This window comes from Diadema antillarum, unplaced genomic scaffold, assembly GCF_040938485.1.
Source record: "Diadema antillarum isolate AM-2024a unplaced genomic scaffold, OU_Dant_1.0 seq00001741_RagTag, whole genome shotgun sequence".
Lineage (NCBI taxonomy): Eukaryota > Metazoa > Echinodermata > Echinoidea > Diadematoida > Diadematidae > Diadema > Diadema antillarum.
In genome coordinates, this window is record NW_027272424.1 from 183,702 (window position 1) to 207,611 (window position 23,910).

The 23,910-nt window shown below is 37.6% G+C and overlaps 1 protein-coding gene across 1 annotated transcript in view; it reads left to right on the forward strand.

Annotated features, from left to right (window-relative positions):
• LOC139711983 (mitochondrial sodium/calcium exchanger protein-like) overlaps positions 1-23,910 on the forward strand; it is a 42,217-nt gene that overhangs the window by 10,915 nt on the left and 7,392 nt on the right. Inside the window, exons 3-9 of the mRNA XM_071623827.1 lie at positions 331-383; positions 2,650-2,707; positions 11,814-11,925; positions 12,552-12,719; positions 14,619-14,804; positions 21,557-21,692; positions 23,625-23,742. Of these exons, the coding sequence (XP_071479928.1) occupies positions 331-383; positions 2,650-2,707; positions 11,814-11,925; positions 12,552-12,719; positions 14,619-14,804; positions 21,557-21,692; positions 23,625-23,742 (831 nt within the window). The remainder of the gene's footprint in view (positions 1-330; positions 384-2,649; positions 2,708-11,813; positions 11,926-12,551; positions 12,720-14,618; positions 14,805-21,556; positions 21,693-23,624; positions 23,743-23,910) is intronic.

A 23,910-nucleotide genomic window follows, 5' to 3' on the forward strand; every position in this document is an offset into this window, starting at 1 on the left:
ATCGCAAAATTACTTCTGATATACAGTGAACACTTCAAATTGTGTGCGCACTATTACCTGAGAGGTTTTGCACAAAGCGGTATGCATGAAATGGGGGTCATGGCATGTGGTGCACTATACTCCTAGATTTTAACATCGAATCGCAGGTCATTAAAAGCTTAAACTGCAAATCTTATCAACAAACGATGCATCTTATGTAAGTACATTGTGGACAATGCATAGTTTATGGGAGTAATTTCAGCTTTCAGTGATGATAATGTGACAGTGCTCTATCAACATGGCTATCATTTTCCCATCAATATCTCAGCTCTCTCTTTACTTTCCTCACAGGCTCTCTGGCTGGTGTACCTCATCATAGCCCTTGGAGTGACTGCTGAAGAATTGTGAGTGATGGAAATTTCAATTTCATTTCAGTTATATAATTCAATTTCCATTAAACAAACGATGATACGTAATACAAAGTATACAGTGGACAGATTATATCAAATAACAATTTGTAAGGAGAGCAAGTCATCAACATACAAAATACAAATTGTATGAAAGACTGTAATAAGTAATGAGAGAAACAATGCATACTTTGCATTGATGACAAAAGGCAGTATATTAATGGAAAAGAGTGATCTACTGAAAAGTGGAACCTTTAATACATGGATCACCAAAAAAAGAAAAGAAAAAGAAAACATGATGTGTCATATCTACCCATCTTCTTTCACCTTCCACTATTCAGTACTTTTATGCTACAGTTCAAACAGTCATGTAGGCCTATATTACATGAAATGCATAAAATGGGTGTACTATTGCACCAAGTATCAATTTGAAAAGGCAACATCAAATGCTTGATGTCGAGGTTGATGTTTAAAGGGAATGTATAGTATTGGTGGAGATGAGAATTGGGCTTTTAACTTTTTGCGCGATACCAAGAAACCTCTTATAAAATAGAACAGAGCATACCATTTTAAAAGCATAATTTGCCTTTTGCAGATAAAACAAAAACCCAGCATTAGTGCTTCAAAATAGTTCTAAGATGTGAGTTAGGGATAGACACAACAAATGTAAAAATTTGAACCAGTATTTCATAATCGATATTAAGTATTGTTGAATATACAAAATGTGGACAATAGTCATAATAAAGATTTTTCCAGACTAAACCATCTACAGTTATGGTTTGATAAAAGAAATAGTGATATCTCCTTATATTTAAGGCTTTATTGCAAAAATTTAATGTGGTAGGATGTTTTGTGATACAACTGACATACACACATGAATCAAAAGTGATATCTTGAACATTTTTTTGAAATCACTACTCCCAAAGTTAAACAGGACCTTTAAGAGGAATTCAAAGTTTATTAGATGAAAATTGGTTTTGGAATCACTGAGACATTAAAAAACAAAGTAAAACAAAGTGATCCTAAGAAAAGGTGGGTCCCACCTTTTATTAGGAATGCTTGTTTTTAGATATCTCAGCCGTTTTAAAACCGATTTTCATCAAATACGTGTAAACGTCGAATTCCTCTTTAAATTATATGCTCTTCTCATATTTCATGAGAAGTTTCTCATTATCTCACCAAAAAATATTAGAAACCTGAAGTTAGGTCTCAACCAAAATTGTATGCTCCCTTTAAAAGTACAATTGCATTAATTTGATTTTTAATGAATACAGGGAAGTGAAATTGAGCTATTCGTGTTAAATTTCAAGTCTGTTTTTATGTCACAAGGCATTTGAAATGTCGCAACCAGTGATCATAACTTTCACTTTGTAAAGTGTAGTACTTCTGGCTAGGAATGAAAGAGCCAATTATCTCGCTTGCATTGGACATTGAATGCCTTACAGCCGTGACATTGTTTTTAATGCAAATATTTGTTTAGTAGAGCTCTGTAGATAGTAAGGGTTGCTGTACTTGGGTCACTCTTCTTCTTTTTGTCATAATGTTAACTCATGATAAAGTAATAACAACAATGAATACAAAATGCTATTACACAATAGGAATTATAACAATTATTGTCTATGTCACTAATGTTATTGTTATCTATTTATGTAATGTTATCATCATCAGTGTAAGTCAGTGCAAGTTACAGTGTATCTGTTGAATGTCATTGCTTCTAAGGTCTTGTCTTAGATCTTTTGATCATGTAACAAATAGATATGCTCATGTGTAGTCCACCTTCTCTTTCTTTTAAAGCAAACATGTACATATCTTCCAGTTTTGTTTTCTTTTATTTTCGAAGTCTATGACTGAGGCAAGATATTGTCTTGTTTAGACGTAAACCGCCCTCGATTGTCCAGAAGAGTAGTGGTGTTGACTGCAGCACATACAAGTACAGTGTACCTCGTTTGGAGCGCACCTCCAGTATGGTGACGAATATGAATACGTCATTGCACAATATGCTGCTTAGGTGGTATATATGTGCGCAGGAGTGGAGCATGCTAGGCCTGCGTAGGTCATGTGACATCGTATTGTGCACATTCATCACCTTAATTCCCTTGAGGCATGCTCCAAATGAGTCTCCCGTACTGCTGGGACCCCATGGCTGGTGCTGTATGATCTTTAGGTAATCACAGAAGCTGTGTGTATAAAGTTATGCATCCGTGTGTTTCTGTATGACCAAAGTCTGAAATGTACTTAACAGTTGCGCATTATGTCTTCGCAGCTTTTGTCCAAATCTTGATGTGATGTCACGCACCCTGAAGATGAGCCAGAACATTGCAATATCCTTTTCCAACTTCAAAAGAAATTGTTTCTCTTGCCGTTGTTTTTTTTTTATCACTTGCTTATGTATAGAAACTGAGAAATAGTTAGAACCATTCATACTTGTTGAATTGGGTCAGATTTGATGCGTTGGTGAGATGCAGTGTGTCTATTAAATCCATCTCGTATTCAGTGAGTCAAGGTAAGGCGTAACACCCTCCTCCCCCCCCCCCCCCGAAAAACAAAACAAAACAAGGAAACAATTGTTGCGTTGGCACAGCCCACCCAACCTTAAAAGTATCCCTGAAGCTACATACATTTTTTTTTAATTGATACAGTATGATCATACTGCCTTCACAATGGAATTTGCCGTTCTGAAAACCCGGAAGTTTTGTGAAATGTTTTCCCACTGTAAAATCTGTGCTTCAAGTAGTTTTGGCAAGTGTTTAACAATAGATCTTCTTTTATCTGCACATTCCCAGTACTGCTTGTTTGGACAATATCGACATCTTTATTGCTGTAGTCAATGAAACCAGTGCACTTGGCCATCCCTCATGAATCATTGTGCTGGACCCTACAGAACTCAGCCCAGGGAGCCGATGGACCCTTGATCCGAGCCCATGGTTGAGAGTTCCTTTAAAGATGTTAACCCATTCCCAACGAGATTCTAGAATCCCTGTAGACTTCTTACAGCACCCAATTGCTTCCAGGAGTTGATCATTTCACTGAACTGGATTGTCAGAAAAAGGAGAGTATACACCAATCATGTGTCTCCAGTTGGCTGAAAATATTGATTGATTTCATTCTGCTGTCATCCAGTATTTCCTGAATTCTTCCTATTATAGTGACTTTCGGTTTCCTTCAAAGTATAACTCTTTCGGCCTGTCTTTGGCTCATGTTACACTTCCATGGAATTTCTCTTTCATGGACTGAAAACCCGCAAGTTCATAGTGTCTACAGATCTCTGTTCAGCCCCTGAAAATGCTCCTTGATTGGGCCCATTGTTGTGTAGCGGTGTATAGCTACTCGGGATCGGTATGTTCATTGTTTGATATAGAGGTACCAAGTCGAGATATGCAAAGTAGACGCAAGAGAAACGTAGGCTCCGCAGACTGGATTTGTCTTCAGAGGATATTTATTTCTTGAGTTTAAGTTTTAACTCAAGATTCAAGAAAAAGTTTACAAATGCAAGTCGCCTTCACAATAATATCAGAGAGCAATTGGAGGGCGGCATGCTCCCATGGTGCATGGTGTATGTTGGATTGGAACTCTATTCATTCTCCAAAAGTGCATCCAAACTCTGGAAGAACCTTCTATTCAAGCGCATGGAGAATAGGGCTTATGATTGGCTAAAACTGCATGTACCTGTCAATTACAGTTGTTATGACTACAAGAGGAGCGGTGATTGGACTGGTCTTACTGTACAGGGTTTCTTGGAAATAGATGAGGAAGGATGTGGCTTTATTTCATCTTCTCAGTAGTTGTTTGGATTTGGTGAGCAAAATGGGAGAGTAGCATTGACCACATTATTACCAAGGGAAGGACCAATGATTGAGTAACTGATAAATGAAGAACAGAGAGAAAGAAAGTCTCTTTGTTCTGTCAGAGTAAACTTTTAAGATTTATAGGAGGGTGACTTGTTGTACATTGAAGAGGGTATTCAACGCTCTTCTTGAAACAAAGTTAAACTGAATACGATGGATCTGTCTCTGTATTGATGACTACATGACACTATCCATTACCAAGGCTTTGTCAGGTGTCAGGTGACCAGAGTGGGAACATTTCATCAAAATGAAAAACACTACTTTTTAAACAAAAATTTGATTCATTGTAGAAAAAAAAAATTGAAGAAGAGATAGCACAATGTTGGATAAGGGACATTATCATGACAGACAAGCGTGGACTGATATGTTCCCCCAAAAATTACAGTCGGATTTCCATATTGATAATTTCCAAAATGATTAAACAATTTGAATGCTGTTTCAGGGTATAATAACTTCTTACCTACATCTTGTAGAAAACCCCCATTCGATTTGGCTATAAAAGTGGTCACAGAGAAATGTGGATTGCTGTAAGGCATGTCATGGGCCTGTTCTTCCAAGTTTTGCAATCTAGATGCTCTTAGCATTTTGTAAGGTATGAGCACAATAGACAAAACTTTAAGGGGAAGGGATTCCTAACATGCTCTACATAAATCCAAATTTCTCTGTGACTACTGAAGCAAATTGAATGGGGTTTTCTGTAAGATCTACATAGTTTCACACCATGAAAATTTTGCATTTTTATTGATTTACAATTTTTAAAGTTGTTATTGCAGAAAGTCCAATTGTAATTTTTTGGGATCATACAATGTTGTTGATTTCTCTGTGTATTGTCACAGCCCTGTCAATAAAACAATCACCTCGTGGGTACACTGAGAGTCCAATCACCTGTTTCTCTCACACATCTACATGTACTATTGGGCAAAAACTCCCCTTCGTCAAATCCAGACTATATACTCATAATAGGGGTCCTTCTGTGGAGGGATGTGCAATATTCCAAAGGTTTGTTACTCCAGAAATGAAGGTTTGGCAATTCTGATTGTTATTTATTTCAAAACACACAAATTCTGTATACCTAGATGAGATGTTTATTTATCTGAAAATGAAATTGGGTTCATTAATCTGGACATCTGTGGCATTATTTCAAAGGTTTGAAAAAACGAAAATGAAATAATAAGGTTTGTTATTCTGAACATTTGTTAATCCGAATATGAAAAAGTTTTGTTATTCTGAAGGTTTGTAAATCTGTAAACGAAATAAGGTTTGTTAGTATACACTTTTTTGTTTCTCATTTTCAGATTAACAAACCTTATTTCATTTTCAGACTATTGAACCCTCAGTATGACAAACCTTAACTTTCAGATTTACAGACTTTTGGAATATATCCTTATACAATGTAAAATATGTCATTTTTGTAGTTAACTAATCTCAGGAATAACAGATCTTTTGTCATGTTCAGATTAATGAACCTTCAGAATGTCAAACCTCATTTCATTTTAGAAATTACGAACCTTCAGATTAATGAACTTTCTGAATAATAGATCTTTCGATTAATGAACCACTGGAATAATGAACTGTAAGGTTTCGTAGATCCTATCCATCTGGGGAACAGTCTACCTCCCAAGGTGGAATAAAGTCATCATCCCATGACCTTTGCCAGTTTGCAGATCAGTGGTGTCTGTGGTGTGCCCAGTTTTTATGCCTCCGCCACGAAGTGTCGCCGGAGGCATTATGTTTTCGGGTTGTCCGTCCGTCCGTAATCAATTTTGTGGACAGCGTATCTAAAAAACTGTTAGAGGTATCCTAATGAAACTTGGCATGTATATGTATGAGTGGGCGAAGTTGTGCCTATCAACTTTTGAATGCACACGCTCAAGATCAAAGGTCAAAAGGTCAAGGTGAAATGCTCAGAATTATACTATTTCCCCTATATCTCTGCAATGCCTGGAGGTATTTTCTTGAAACTTGGTGTATACATGAACTACCAAATAAAGATTCCCCAGAGAGAGTTTTGGGTCATGAGGTCAAAGGTCAAGGGTCAAAGGTCTAAAGTGAACATGTTAAAATTTCACTTTTTTCTCCATATCTCACAGATATTTCGAGGCATCTTCATGGAACTTAGTATCATATGCATATACTGACTGGCAGTGATCAATTTAGGGTTCATGGGTCAAAGGTCAGGGGGTCAAAGGTCGAGGTCCACTCATCAAAATGCCATTATTTCCTTCTTATCTGTGCAATGCCAGCAGGATTTTTTTCTTGAAACTTAGTGTATGCATTTATTACCCAATACAGATTCTCTGGGAAGTTTTTGTCAAAAGTCAAAGGCCAAAAGGTCAAAGGTCAAGTGAAAGTGTTAAATCTCACTTCTTCTTTAAATTTATAGAAGGGTCAAAAGTTGGGTACAAATCATAAAAATCCCCAAATACCTGCACTCTTTCATCCAAATAAACCTAGTTCAAGGAAAGCGAACATTCAATGCATGTGTGACAAACCTGTCATTTTAATATTTTGCCAGTTATGTGAAACTGTCATCACACATTGTCAAGGCATTGTGCTATAGACCTATTCGGAGAACCATGCATTATGGCGGAGGCATACCAGTCGCCATAGCGACATTTCTAGTTAAACTTGTACCTGACCAATGTCAACTTGCATGATTCATGTGATATATACCCTTTTTATGATCAAAGGGTCACATCTATCACTCATGAGAGCCCACTGCAAGTGTGAGCTTATGAGAACTTCAACAGCATGGGTTTCTATCTTGGAATGCCTACCATGGGCCACAATTCATTTACATAGAATCCTGATATCAACCAATTAAGTCATTCAGAGATGGTGATGGCAGTCATATTTTCGGACAACCTGTTCAAAATATGCCAAATATTTACCTGAAAATAGTAAATATTATCGTAAAATTATGGAGTCGATCCTCAGCCACTGCAGAATCACAGGGAGGGATGGAAGCATGACTTCTGTTTTGAGTATGTTTACTTGTGAATTCTTTCACCTTTCTGTGATTGTTAGCAGGATTAAAGGAGTATCACAGATCTTTTGAACTTTGACCCTGAGGAGGGGCAGCAACGAACATGAGCTGCGACTTTTCACGTGACTCGAGATTTGCTGGCCCAATCTAAGTAGACTTATCTCCAGATTGATGACACTCTTTATCTGGTTCAAACACACTCTGCATTGCTCTAAGCTTGTTTGGATCGTCACGAGCCTAGCACACATACTGTTGGGTTGGTGCAGACCTCACTGTAATATGTAGCATAATAGCTACTTGGGACCCAATCGCAAAGCTCTATTGTGCATTTCTATCACTTGTACAATTTCACATCTGTCTCTTTTAAAGTAAATGATCAAGAACTTAAGCTTTCAGCAGGTCAATAGGATCTGCAATGTAAAATACAGTAATATCTATCATAGGCCTATGCAGTATAGATGACAGTGTGAAACGACAAAGTGAAAGGCGAAAGACTAAAAGATAACTCCACTCATTTCAGAAAAAGATGAGGGGTAAAATGGGTGTAGAAATTTTGTGGCAGTGTAACAAATTGTGAAGCTTTTCATTTAATTGCATTCGCAAGTTAATTGTCCTGGCAATATTCAGTCACATTTAAGGAAGTGGCACATAGCAGTCATTATGCAGCGTGCTTTTTCACTGCCAGCTTTAATATGTATGGTGATGCATTATGGATGCAAGATGGCACAAGAGGGGTTTTTTTTTTCCTTCTTCTTCTTCTGTGGAAGTTTTTATAATCTAGGTATATTAAGTATGCAGTCTGAAAAATAAAACTACCCTTAAAGACATCTAGTGTATATCTTGTATAAAGCTTATAACCAAGGGAAATGAATGAAAATTTTAAGAAAAAAAATCATCTCATATAATACTAAAAGAAAGTTCATAGATTGAGTTCTATCCTACTGGGACTGCAGACAGGGACCTCATAAGGTGGCTATAAGGGTATGAATTCAGTGGCAGGAATGTTGGTTTATCAGGTTTGGTAGGGGAGGAAAAATATTTACATTGCCATAACCATGAGGCCCCCAGTGGAATCATTGTATTTTGGCTACAGAGAAGTAAATAGCCAAAGGGTATAGAGTGAAAGAACTGTAAAGCTCTTGACTGAGTTTGTTGGAATGTTCTGAAACAGACATGGATGGATGTGAATGTGAAAACAGAATCTCATAAACTTGACAATCACTAAAGTCAAAACAAGGAGTAGGTGAAATCTTTGAGAGCTTTCTATACTCGTGGGTAGAATTGCATTGCCAAGGGCCTTTGAAGAAGGTTTTAAGGGTCCTTTGCCAATTCTTTTCTAGATTTTGGTCATCCTTAATTGAAGTAGAGGTACAAAATCAATACAAATTTGCCATGTCCTGATCCATTGAGTGCAAGTCACAAGAATTGCATAAATTCAAGTGATTCCAACTTAAAAAGACAGCTGTAAAATTGTGAGGGCATCACTGAAAAATTTCTTTTAGCTTTTTGAAATGTTTACAGTGTTATTGAATTTTTGGGAGAATTACAGCACGCGTTGTTACTGAACAACACATCTGAGCCCCACACTTCTGCAATACTTGCATCAAGTAGTGTTTAAAATGCTTGAGTACCAAAATGTGTGAATATTACAGGTATAATTACAACTATGTCTTGAGGATCACTCAGTACAATTAATACAGATTCCAAAGGACTTGTTGTTGGTGGTTTTTTTTTTGTATCTGTGCCTGAATTGTCTCTTATCAATTCATGTCATGTTTAAGGAGACTTTTACATTTGAGCAAGTATGAATTGGTTGTACTGTGTACCAGGTACAGAGTTTTAGAATGCATGAGTGGGGGGGGGGGGGGGGGGGGGCTCAAGGGAGCAGAACAAAAGAAGAAAGCATGCATACATTCTACACAGGTGAACTGTTCAAGCAAGCAGTATTATAATGGAAAATTTTTACATTGCTACATTTCTATTTAAAAAAAAAGTAAATGTGAGACTCCTACGTCATCATCCTTGCTCAGTATGTGGGGTTTTTCAGAGTATTGGTTTCTCTGCTCAAGAACCACAATAATTTCCCCAAATCTGTACATTGAGCTTTCAGTTTATGTACCACATGATGTGAAATTATGAAAATCATCTGGACTTCCCCTTTTAATAGAATCTGCTTATTTGCACGTTGCTGTTAAGTTACCTGACCCAAAGTATGACACTGTATACAATTGTATGCACTGTATACACTGTGTGTAATTATACACATAAACACTGAATGCACATTACTTGTGCCTATTGTTCTTTGTTTAGTATGCCAATAGTTTTGTTATTATCCAGCTAGGGTTGAAATTTCTTAAGATTGGCATGGGGAAATTATCTTTTCAGTACCTATTAACCTCAGTCACCAAAAAAAAAAAATAATAATGTAATAACTTCCATAAATTTGTTCTGGAGCATATTGGAGAAGTACACATATGTAGAATGAAGTATCAAGGTTACAAATATGAGGATGATGCCTCAACCCTGTTTGGAACACATTAGGGTCTATTGTCTCCTTCCTTTTACTTTCTGACCAATCCTTTTTTATCATCAACTTCTGAAGAATATTGGTGAAGTACCATACTTTTAATTGCTCTGTACCTAATTCTGGAAAATATTATTTTCTATGTAATGTCCCACCTTCGGGAGCACATCAAAATATCCACTTTGGGCCCTGTTGCATAAAAGTTGAGATCAGACATAAGTCTGAAAAATCAAACATAAGTTTCTGAATATTCACATCTGATTGGCTGAAATCTGACTTACGTTTGATTGCATTTTTAATGTAACATGGCCCACAGTTGTTTTTGATGATAAGTAGACGGTATGGTGTCATGATTACGACAGTGATGACACTTGATCATCAAGTTTGGGACCTGCAAGTATTGCAGCGTATCTCCTGCCCAAGATAATGTTATGACTAAAGCACCACATGACGAAATGTTTCTTCTTATATGACTTTGGGTCTCTCTGCCTGATGTTGACAAAGATATGAAATACAAGAAATATACTGTACGAGCTGAAATTTTGCGGTGGTTTTATTTTCGCAAATTTCGCAAATCGCCTTTGAACTGCGAAAATAACAACACACGAAGTAAAAATAACAACGCGGGAATAGCTAAGTTGAGTTAGACCCTCGCTACCGCGAAATTAACAACACGCGAAAATGTCCTCCATGTAGCAATTCGCGAAAATATCTGTACTGGTACGCGAAAATTTCAGCTCATACAGTATAGAATGCTTGAACGCTCTCCACTTTCAACAGTGCCAGATTTAATGTCAGATGTAAGAAAGAGGTTATTTTTTTTTCACATTGTTTTATTTTGTTTTGTTTTGTTTTTTGCTTATCATAATAATTTACATCTGACACTTTTGCCTGTAGGACCCCGTTTACAGTGCGAGGATCGGCCGCGGCTGAGTCCACCTTCATTTCAGTGTAAACGCGCAAAAGGCCAAATGCGAGGCCAAAATTGGCCTCGCATTTGGCCTCGCTCTGGAGGTGGTCTCGGCCACGGCCGAGCCGCAGCCGAACCTGGCCTTTTCTCAGTGTAAACGCAAACTGGGCCAAATGCGCGGCCAATTTTAGTCTGGCTTTCAAACCCTCTGCCTGTATCTTTCGCTATTCAGGATATTAACCCCATCAACGTCGAAAACTTGTATAGTTTAAGGTGGTTTTGTCCTGCAAAGGATCTTTTTCCTTCGGTTAAGGCCTTTGCCCGAACGGCGACTTTGTCGACACGGAATTCAGTTAGCAAAGGGTCTGAAAACCAGACAATACCAAATTGCGTTTGTTTACAAGCAGAGCGCCACTACGACAAAATATTGGAAGGTTTGAATCAAAAGCGTGGCCAAGCCCTGCAGTGTAAACGGACAAAATTGCGGGGCCCGGCCTCGCAATTGAGGCTGGGCTCGGCCGCGGCTCGGCCTAGCCCCGCACTGTAAACGGGGTTTTATATCTCTACCTCTGGAATTTCATGCCAAATTATTTCCATCATTTCGATTAGTAGGTATGTGAATACCAATGAGGACACTCAGGTTATTGAAATGTGTGTCATATCAAAGGCTAGTGTCTCCTTTTGTAAACCATGTAATGACCAACAAAAATTGATAACTTAAGGGAGAATTATATCCTTTTAAGCAAATCATTGTAGCTTTATAATGATTTAGTCATGATGAAGGGATGATGCTGTTAGTTGTGTAGTCATTTGAGAATCATGAAGCAATTGCTTTGTCTCATTTGCGTAGATTCAACTCACTCTTTCGTGAAACTATTTGGTCTCACTTTAAAGCAAGTGCTGAATAGCAAGTCTTTCAATGTGTGTGTGTAACTGACAGGTGTTGACAGAGTTTGAATATCAATTTTTATTTTTTATTTTTTATTTTTTGTAGGAAGCAAATCCATCCCCCAGTCAAACACAGGAATTAAAATGTTGTGGAATAGACTGTTGATCAATGTTGAAAGTCAAAACGTGAAACAGAATTTTGTGCATGTACCAGTGCTTCTGCAGTGGTTTAGAATTTCCTTGACATGTGTTTTGGTGGTTTGCTGATCATTACGGAGTGACGCTTCTTGCATTTGGCAATGGTGCTCCGGACATCTTCAGTGCTATAGCAGCAGTGACCAACGCAAGGAATGGTGAAGCTGGTCTGGCAATAGGAGCTCTTTTTGGTAAGTTTTACTACTCATACAAATTTAAAATAAAAAAAGAAGAAGAAAGTAACATGACAAAATTATATGCTAAATTGTCGTTAATTATTTTTCCAATTTAATACTCTCCTATCTACCTACAGGTAGCCTTTGATGAGAAAGTACTGGCAGGTGTGCAGAATACTGAAAAACCTGAAATTTTCATGTGCATTAAATGTTTGTGCACTTCACGAGAAGCCACGATGTAATACATGTAGTATAGGGGCATACTTGTGATTTTTTTTGTGATTGGTAATTTGGGAAAGTTTCATGCTGCAAAAAAGTTTGCCCGCTCCAATTTGCATAAGTTTCATGCCGTGAATGTTTCTGGTTTTACACTGTCCTGCTTTGCGGATAAAGCAGTTTTTTGAAGGATTAACAAGTACCTTTCTAGAAAGAACTAAACATAAATCAGTTTGGTAGTACTTCCATTTTTGACAAAGTCACCTACAGTGCCAGTTTGCAGCAAGCAAAGCATGGTACAGCAAGTATTTTGGAAAAAGGTGTTTTAAAGGATATAAGGGATAAATGAGAAGTCATCTTTGCTTTATTATCCCCATATCTCTATGGGATATCCATCCCTTACAATCTCCATGGTTACCCGGCAGGTGCTGGCATCTTTGTGACGACCATCGTCGCTGGCTCCATTGCCATCACTCGGCCCTTCAAGATGGTGGAGAGACCATTTCTGCGAGACTCAATTTTCTACTTGGCAGCGGCCTTCTGGACCTTCTACATTCTCTACAAAGGGAACATATTACTCCAAGAAGCAGTCGGTGAGGTCCCATTCCATGATGAGTTGTTATGTTGTAATTGCAGTTGCTTTGATAATGAAATTTCTTTCATGAAACATTCAAGTACCTTGCCATGGGAAATACTGTTAAAGAAGTAAATCATTGCCTTAACAAATGTATACATGTATGTGACCAGCACTAAAAACAATGTCGTGAAACTGTGACCAGTAGTGAGATTGAAACTTTCACTGATGTGTCCTGCATTCACTCAATTAACATTAGATTGGGTTTCCTTCTCCTGTAATGAAAAGAGTGAAACCAAGCAAAATGAATGAACAAATAAAAAAAAAAATTGTAGGAGTTCCATCAGAGTTGGAGCACAAATGAGAATATTGAGTTCTAAGATTCACATGGTTACATTGGCACATGCTGTGGCATACAAAATAGTGATTAAGTACAAACAGTAGGTTAGTGGTTTTATGAAAGACATGCAGACCATCTTGACTTGATATGTGCATGTAAGGGTAGTAGCACTGCTCGTTTAGATTCAGTCAGAATTGGAAACTCTTGGCCATGATTATCAGGAGTAGGAGTAATGTAAGTCATGCAGTCTGTTCTCAAAATTACCCATTAGTTTGCATGCTATCATGCTAAATAATGCATTGCAAAACCACCAAGGCTTTGAATACATAACTAATTTGCTTCCAACAAATGTAAACAGCAAAGCTCGCATAAGCTTTTGTCTAGATTAGGACCCTAATATCTGAACTAACACTGCAATGGTGTTGCCTACCATGCAAGTCAGGTATCAACATGTGTGCACTGTCCTTAATTTCTGCATTTTATATTGCATGAACCTGGCCTTGCATTGGCAAAATACTAACAGGGTAAAATGCTGCAGAGTTGTCACAAAACCATTGGAACTGCAACAGAAATCTCCAACAAAGACTGATTTTTAGTGAACATTGCAACAAGTGTCCTCTTAAAAGGGGACAACAAGACATGTTGAAATCGAAAGACCTAGCCCATTTTGGGTTTTTATATATTAAACTGATATGCCTGATATGATCTGTGTTGCCAACTTGATAAAAATCTCTACCAGCTGTAGCTGATTTGGTCTTCTATTCAAGTTTAAGCATCATTTAATGTTGTCTTGAGCAACAAACAGTGCATACTGAGTCAAAGAGGTAGAGATTAAATCACACTTTATCATGTTGATCTCACTCAGTTAACCTCACATGTACAGAAAATATCATCATAGCAACCATTTGCAGCCTGCCATTTTTCTTGTCGGTATCTGGTAGATGCATATGCCATTTACCAGTGTGGCAAAGTCCAGTCACATTTTTCTTTTAGATCAAATAGTTTAAGGGATTGTATAGATCTGGTTGAGACCTAATTTCAGGTTTCTACAATTTTTTGGTGAGATAATGAAAAACCTCTTATGAAATATGAAAGAGCATGTAATTCTATGAGGAATTCAACGTTTATTTGATGAAAATTGGTTTTGAAATGGCTGAGATATCCACAAAAGAGCAATTCTAATAAAGTGTGGGACCCACACTTTATTACGATCGCTTTGTTTTACTTTGTTTTGGATGTTTCAGTCATTCCCAACCCAATTTTCATCAAATAAACTTTGAATTCCCTTAAAATGATATGCTCTGTACTATTTCATAAGTGGTTTCTTGGTATCTCGCAAAAATTTAAAAGCCCAATTTTCATCTCCACCAATACTGTACCATTCCTTTAATTTCTACTAGGTGTTTACAAGTATGTTTTTATTCCCTGCCAAAGCAAAATCATACACTACACTATTTGAAAATCTTGTGTCTTGTTTTTATGCATTTGTTCTCAGGGCATTGTATTGTTGTTCCCTCTTGTCGTGCCATCTTTCATTTTTTCTTGTGTTTGTGTGTTTGTATGTGTGTTATTTTGCAGGCTACATAGCTCTCTACGGACTCTACGTGGTTGTTGTGTTTGTGGGTCGAAAGATCTACCAGAAACACAGGCTTAGGGTGCAGCCCCAAGAGGTTACAACCAACGGTGCGTCACCGAGAGCTATAAGTAGCACGCCCATTCCTGATGTGCTGGGAGTTGATGGTTCAACGAGCACATTATTACAAGGTACATGTATAGACACGTAGGTTCACAATAGTCACTTGTATCTTGAATATACTCAGCTATGCACATTTTTTTTTTCATTCCAATTATGTAGGGCACATTCATCAAATTCAATTCAGTTCAATTTATTACATTGTTTGTTTGTTTGTTTTTTTGCAGAACACAGAGAAGAAAATCCACGTAAACTCATTTAAAGTAAAGTGTATTTCTATCAGCTCATTCACTTTAAGGCTTGTAGGATGGGGTGTCATGAACCAACTAAGGATTTTGTTATTTTCTCTCCTTAAAGGCATACGATCATCATCCCTTATGGTATGTAAACTCCGAACGACCGAAGTTTGTGCATGCAATTTTGCAATGCCAGACTCGGTGCTATATCCATAAACGTGTGGGACAATGCTGCCACTGAGACACGTGTGTGTGTGTGTGTGTGTGTGTGTGTGTACGCATCATACACAAACATTGTCACCGCGAGCTGCGGTGATTGGAGGAGAGAGGCCAGCAGACGTGTGGCTCTTTTGGCCTCTCTTCATGCCCATGCGCACTGAGAGTGTGCGTCCATTCGGAAGCTCTCGTGGCTCGCTCGGACAGCCATTTTGGGTTAGGAGATTTGTAGCACAGAGCTCTTGTAGTCTAGAGTGTTGTTCGCTGACCCATTGAGCCAGCGCTATTCTCATTCGGGGTCACTACGTTTGATACAGAATGGGGGAGGCAGCGGTGTTGCGTTCGTCTCCGTGCTGCACAAACCACTCGCCACGATTGTATGCCTTTAAGTGTTAAATGTACAGTACTGTACTTGACTTGACCAGCAATGAAATGCTACTTCCTATACATGATTTTTTTGTCGAGCCCACCGGAGGTGTGGGGAGACTAAGGGATCGCCTGTGGCGTCTGTCCGTCCGTCGTCCGTCCGTCCCTCCGTCCGTCGTCCGTCCGTCCGTCCGTCGTCTGTCCGTAACACTACAAAAACTTGAATAACTTTCTACTGAGGATTTCAATTTCAATGAACCTTGGAGGGAAGAGTGGTTATACAAAGTTACACATTTTACCAAACATGAAGGGCATCTCAAGGTCAAAGGTCACAGGCAAAGGTCAATGTTAAGTTTTTAGGGCCTGTTTCGTTTATGGCTCGTAACTTTTGATGTATCTGTCTGTTTGTGACCAAACTTAGACGGTAGATGTCCCTTGGGAAGTTGAAGGTCACCACAAGATCAAAGGTCACAGACAGGGGTCAACAAACTTTTAGGGCCCAATGTTAAGTTCTTATGGCGCGTTTTGATTATGGCTCATAACTTTTGATCCCTTTGTCTGTTTGTGACCAAACTTGGATGGTAGATGTCCCTTGAGGAGGTGAAGGTCATCACAAGGTCAAATGTTACAGGCAGAGGTCAATGAACTTTAGGGCCCAATGTTAAGTTTTTAGGGCGCGTTTCATTTGATGGCTTGTAACTTTTGATGTATCTGTCTGTTTGTGACCAAACTTAGATGGTAGATGTCCCTTGGGAAGTTGAAGGTTACCACAAGGTCAAAGGTCACAGACATAGGTCAACAAACTTTTAGGGCTCAATGTTTAGTTTTTTATGGCACGTTTTGATTATAGCTCATAACTTTTGATCCCTTTGTCCGTTTGTGACCAAACTTGGATGGTAGATGTCCCTTGGGAGGTGAAGGTCATCACAAGGTCAAAGGTCACAGACAGGGGTCAACGAACTTTTAGGGCCCAATGTTAAGTTTTTAGGGCGCGTTTCGATTGTGGCTCATAACTTTTGATCCTTTTGTCCGTTTGTGACCAAACTTGGATGTTAGATGTCCCTTGGGGAGGTGAAGGTCATCACAAGGTCAAAGGTTACAGGCAGAGGTCAATGAACTTTAGGGCCCATTAAGTTTTTATGGCGCATTTTAATTATGGTGCATAACTTTTGATCCCTTAGGCCATTTGTGACCAAACTTGGATGGTAAATGTTCCTTGGGGAGTTGAAGGTCGCCACAAGGTCAAAGGTCATAGGTGGATCAATGAACTTCTGGAAGTTAGAAAAATATTAATTTCTTGTACGCGAATGGGCGAGACACAATTTGGCACTTGCCTTGTTTCAAAAATTGAGGCTCTACATGTGAACATGTTATTAACAGTTTAAGTTGATTGGGACTTGAGGGACAATTTTTGTTGTTAGCCAACTTTACTTTCCATTTTTGCTGTGAACTACATTTTTCTCTCATTCATTCTCATCATGATTGCTCATTTGTAATACCACTGACATTGGACTGTGACATTTATGTAAGACTCATGTAGATATAATCAATCATTCAGTGGCTCACCGCCTGCCTTGCAGCAATCACTCAGAGCTTCCCATCATTTTTGTCTCAGATCTTCCAGGTGGCTCTGGAGCCACAAGTGACTCAAGTGTATGGCATATTCACATTAGTCAGTGCATTGAGTGATAGTTGAAAGGACATAAGGACGCTTGATGGCACTAATTGACAGATATGTCATGGTGAGTTTGAGCAAGATAGTCTGTTGGATTTTTGCGTCAGAACTTCAAATTGCCCTTTAACAAGCTGACTGCAGAGTCTTCTGTAGTTTTGTAGGACAGTTGGACTAAAAGTTTGAGCAATAAATATGAGAAAATCTTACATAATATACAATTTTTGGAGGCGCTGCTTTGATATATACCATCACCAGACAACTGCTGGAAGTCATCTGTTCTGGACAGATTAACTCTTTTAGTAAAAAATAGAAAACGAGGCCAAGAAACTTGAGGAAATTTGTTCAGTGTTTTTTTTTTTTCCGCTACCGGTAACAAAAGAGATTTAAGATAAATTTCAAAGCATGTTGTAGCCACGTCAAGAAAAAGATGTATGCCGATAAGGTCTTGTGTCAGCATTATTAGATTGTCTTCTTCTTCTTTTGTGTGATGCAATATACAACGGGGTGGGTGGGTGGGGGGGGGGGGGGTCTTACCTTGTAGGTTGATATCCAAGCTGTGGATCCAGTCCAGGGCAGCACCACCTGCCTGAGTAAGCTCCTCAAGCCCACCTGGGAACTTGTAATGATTTATGAAACCATGTCCAAACTTTCTTGAGTCATTTTTTTTCGATGTGTTGTCGGGGAGCTTCATCACACTACAACAAATGATGCACAGCAGTGTACGATTGTCAGAGACTCCAAACTCCAAGCCTGGAGATTCTCCTGCCATGACCATGTAGCAAACTTATGTGGAGACTCTGATCATGTGAACATGCACATGATATTATGTTTGCAAAATGTGACACGTACCCAAGTAGCTATCTATCTATCTATCTATCTATCTATCTATCTATCTATCTATCTATCTATCTATCTGTCTTTCAGTCAGTCACTATGTAGTAATTATAAAGAGACCAGTATCTTGTTTATAATGTATGCAGAAATCCTTGAGTTGCATGCATGCTCATTCACGACCAGAACATTTATCATTCTCTGTGTTTATGATCCACTCTCATTGCATGTTGAAATGATACAATATGACAAGCAGATCACATGACTCAACATGTGACTAGTCACATGACCTTGTCAGCTCTCATTTATCCATGCTTTAGTCTGATGGACTCTCACTTCCCATCATAGTGATTACTGAAAAATCAATGCATACATGTGTGTCAGAAGAACAGTTTTCCACAAAGTTCATTGGGAAAATGTATTGGATGCCAGAAGGGACAGGTTCTTGTTTTGAACACACGTTAAAGAACAGAACCATGTGTCATTTGTTTATACCATGTAATCCTGTAGCAGTTCATTTCTGATGCATGCAAGTAGAAAACACATTTGATAATGATCTTGTTTAAAGGGATGGTACAGTATTGATGGAGATAAGAATTGGGCTTTTAATTTTTTGCGAGATACCAAGAAAACACTTATGAAATAGTACAGAGTATGTCATTTTAAGGGAATTCAAAGTTTATTTGATGAAAATCAGGTTTCGAATGATTGAAACATCCAAAAACAAAGTAAAACAAAGTGATCGTAATAAAGTGTGGGTCCCACACTTATTAGAATCGCTCTGTTTTGGATATCTCAGCCATTTCAAAACCAATTTTCATCAAATAAACGTTGATTTCCTCATAGAATTACAGGCTCTTTTATATTTCATAAGAGGTTTCTCATTATCTCAGCAAAAAAAATGTTAGAAACCTGAAATTAGGTCTCAACCGAAACTATACGATCCCTTTAAGCATGAGCTTTCATCTAGTTTTGGTTAAAAAGGATCCACATAAAAATATTCACCTGCCATCACCATGATTGTTTGCATGTGATTTCTCTAAGCAGGTGCAGACAGCTCTCAGTTGATAAAAGCCTACAGTTTATTCATCTCCTTTTCAGCTATGTCCTCGCCGATATGAATGCAATTATGAACTGTCACTGCACAAACCTGGCAAAGTTGCCCAGCAATTTTGTAGAATTGCTTATTGTACTACATTCTTATGGCACATAACTTTCTAACAATTAAATTCTCTAAATCCACTGCAAAGTAATGTGATAAATACAGATAAATATGATTCAAAAAAAAAGAAGAGATAATCAGTTTTGAATTTGAGATACTGTTAAATTAAGGAATTTAAACATGATAGACCCATTCAACCACCGTGGCAACATTCTTCATAAGAAATGAAAGAGCATGAAATTTCAAACATTGCTGTGGAACTTTGGACATGACAGTTGAGTCATCAAGTTTTCCACTTTTGAGTGCATAAAACATACGTATAGAATTCTTGTTGTGCAAAAAACAAAAAACAAGACAAAACAAAAACAAAAACAAAACAGAACCTTTATTGCCTGTTTGATTTTGATGTTTGGGACTTTATCAGGATGATGTGGTGAAGGTTTGTATTTGGACAAAAAGCACAAATGCGCAGTCACTGCATACATAGCTTTGTCGTGTTTCATTCAGTTCATTTTCTTTCATCCACTCCTGTCTGTCCATGTCCATCCCATTCTCTCTTAGAGCCCAGCCATTTTCATGGCACCAGTATTAATTCTGCCCATCGTGTGCCTAGCATCAACAGCCATGGTAGTGACATGGTCGCTGTTGACTATGGCACGTTGGCGCATCTGCAGGAACGAGGTTAGTATATAAACACATGCTTACATGCTCCAAGAGAAAGAGCAGTCAAAAAGCTCCAACATGGTATCTTTGAGCAGAAATCTATCAAAAAAAGAAAAGAAATCAAGCAGTGTATGCTGCAAAAAATGCAGTGAAACCTGATATATATGCATTTCACTGGTTAGTTAAACTCTACCATGAAAGTTTATAATGATTTTGATAGTCACAGTGATCTTGATATGCTGACCATTACTGTGAATAATCCATGCAAGCACTGATAAAACCAAGATGCAATCAGAATTGCACTGCTTGCATGTCCATAAATATCAATCAATATTATTTGCACACTGCAAGCACTTAGCAGTTATGATTTCATAGATCCCAAAGTGCTTGATATGATGTCTTGTTTTGATATGAGCTGAAATTTTGAATAGTAGGCACTAGAGAAGTCATTACCTTTTTGCACATGATTTATTGTCTTACGAGGGGGGTGTTTCATAAAGCTGTTCGTAAAGTTATGAATTACTTATGAGCGACTGGTGATCAGTTCTTGTGCTGAATTATGGAAATTCTGGTAAGTATAGCACATAGAACTGATCACCAGTTGCTCGTAAGTTGTTCGTAACTTTACGAACAGCTTTATGAAACGTATTCATGCATTACTATGTGTTTGTTGCAGTGATTTACTGCATAGTTTTCAGTCATTTCTCGTGTGTAGTTCCTTTCTCATTAGGTATCTCATCATACTGAACTCTTTTTATGTATACATATATTACATATATTACATATATTTCCCTCTTTTTTTGAAAATTGTTTTTGATTGTCATTGTAAGTATATTTCTGTATACATGCATGATTGTCGAATGTCAGAATGAAATCTTACTTGCACTGGATGACAAATGTATTTGTGATTTGGTGCATCATTTACTTTAATTGGTAACTCCATGGAAGATCTAGGCTGTTAATCTCTCTGGCTTTGATTTGAGTTGGATTTCAAGCACATCAAGACTGAGAGAGTTTCAGGGGAAAAGCAGTAATGACATTTTAGAAGTGTCCCTTGTTGGTGAGATAACACATGAGAAGAATATAATATTCACACAGCCAGAGATATACATACACCCCTGTTCATATGTTGAACTCATTAAAAATAACACTTACAGCAATGAAGGGAACACTTATGTTCCTGTTTTTCACTGTATGTGTGGCATCATTATTTCAAAATGTACTGTAGATATATATCTGAGGTGATGCAAGTTACCATGAATTGACCCTTAAAGGCATAATTTTATCATTTGCAGATGAAATAAAAACCCAGCATTAGTGCTTCAAAATACACATCAGTTCTAAAATGTAAGTTAGGTTTAGAAAAAAAAAACCCAAAAGAATATAAGAATTTGAACCAGTATAATCGATGTTAAGTGTTGTTAGATATGCAAAATGTGAACAACGGTTATAATAGAAATGTTTCCAGATGACAGTTTCAGTTACGGATTAATGCAAAAAATAGTAATATCTCGTTATATTTTAGGTTTTAATGCAAAAATTTGATATGGTAGGATGTTTTGTGATACAACTGACCTACACATATGCATCAAAAGATATCTTGAAAATTTTTCAAATCACTGCTCTTACAGGTAAACAGGGCCTTTAAGTTATCTATGTGTCTCTGTTACCTAGGCAACCTGACAGTTACCGAGCGACTCGCAGTGGCCAGCATGCTTGGTGTGGACGGAAACATTGCGCGCAGTATAACACCACGCCCTCTCAATGCACAGTCAGATGATGAGGGTGAAGGTAACCAAGAAGATAAATTGTGACCCGCTACAATAAAAGGATCCTAAAGTCGCTGACGGGCGAGCCAAGCATGGCCCAGAAAAATGCTATTTTCAGGCCTTTCCTTTGATCATTTAGCTTCGAAATTTCGGCAGATGATAGAAGATACATTAGACTACAAAATTATGTTAAAAACAGAAATCCGAACGTTTTGACAGATTTTGGTGATCTGACACAAACTCGATTTTCTTGGCTCACCCGTCAGCGACTTTAGGATCCTTTTGTTGTAGCGGGTCACAATTTGTTCTCATACCTAGTCAGTATTTGTTTGCATGTTTATCTGTTTTCACTTGTAGGATACCAGTGTGCGTATTGTTGATTTGTCAATTTATGTTCTCCTGTAATTCCCGCCCAGTGCTTACATCCTTGGACAAGGTGTTTTTACCCACAATGTCCCTCTCGACCCAGGTGTATAAATGGGTACCTGGCAACGCTAGGGTAATAATAATAGCAGGGCCCTCTGGTAGAGCAGTGGCAACACTGAAGAGGCTACCCTGGGTAAATAAGACCTTATTATTATTATTATTATTATTATTATTATTATTATTATTATTATTGTTCTCTCTTTTTGTTAACTACATTGTATTGTCTTTGCAACTGATTGACAAATTGCCCTACATCGACGTAAATTTGTCAATCAGTTGCAATGAAAACATCTCGACGGAAGAACTTCATAAATTGTATTGTCTGTTAGAAACAACAGTGATGATGACTCAAGATGTCATTCATGGAGAATCATGTTAAATCAAGGACTTGCTTGGTTTTTTGGTAGTCCTGCAGTTTATGATAGTACTTTTCTGGAGCTAAAACATAGCACATTTTGGGCAGCTTTGCTCCGTTTGGTAGAAGAAAATTAGCAAATTTGGGCTCTTTAGAATCCACAGTATGTTCGTATCAGATTTGTCAGGGAGATAAAAATCAAACAAACAAAAAGTTTGTTCAAATCTTGATATGAAAGATATAGATATATATATATATATATATATATATATATATATATATATATATATACATATATATTAATATATATATGTAATATTTACAAACATAGAGAGAGAGGGGGCTGTTTATGAAAGTCTATTTTTCTTTCTGTAGGCATCGAGCTATTATCACTTCAGCACTGTATGATTTGTGAGACTGTTTTACATTACTGCACGAAATGGCATCTTCTTATGGCGCACAGCCTAAGTTCATCATCCCAGTATAGATTCACATAAGAGCTACCACAAGGGATTATTACATCAAGTATCAAGCAATTAGAGTCTCCTCAACTTTACAAGCCATTATAGAGAGAGTTAGTGCTGTAAATGTAGAACAATATGTAAAGGATAAAGTTTGTTTTGTTATTATATCATGTAAGAAAAGGAAATTCAGTCCAGATTTGGCTGTGACATCACCTTGTTGAATTTATGGACGTAAGATATTTTGATTGTTTCTCTAGACAAAAATCACCATCAGAATATGTGATGGTTGTAAATTTCTGGTTCTCTTCCAAAAGTATGTGATGTCTTCTGGAGAAATGAAAAATGATATTTATCATGATGATTATGTGATATGGTTATGAACAGTAAATGAACAAAAACAGCAATGGCAACAAAAGGGGAGCGTACACTGAACATAGATTTCAGGAGTGTAATTTGTGATTGGGTGGCAGTTAATTTGTGTAGCAATACCACTTTCCCCAGCTCTATCTGTGGATGAAAGGTTTACTGAATATTGATATTATGATTCCCTTGCCCAATATTTTAACATGTCAAACATGCCAAGTATTAGAGTGTCAACAATTTATCCTGTTTTCATTGTTGTTTATTGTCATACATTGTCTTTGTCAATACTGCAATGTGTGATTTGTTTGTTTGTTTGTTTGTTTGTTTCTTTCTTTCTTTTTTAAAGATGCTCCTCTGCTGGGTAGGGAGAATGGAGAAACAAGAGCAAGCCAGATGAAGGAATTTTTCATTGGAATATGTCCTGTTGATATCAAGGGATGGTCAGAGAAGAAGTGGTACTCAAAAGTGTGGGAAATTATAAAGGTAAGTTTAATAAGCTTGCGTGAATTATGCTGGAAACTCCTGCAAAGCCTTATCAAATGAGAGATTTAAAGAAGACAAAAACAATTCAGCTATTTATCTGTAGAGAAAAAAACAGCAACAACAACTTGAGTCAAAGCTCTATGCTTACAGATATTACATATTACATTT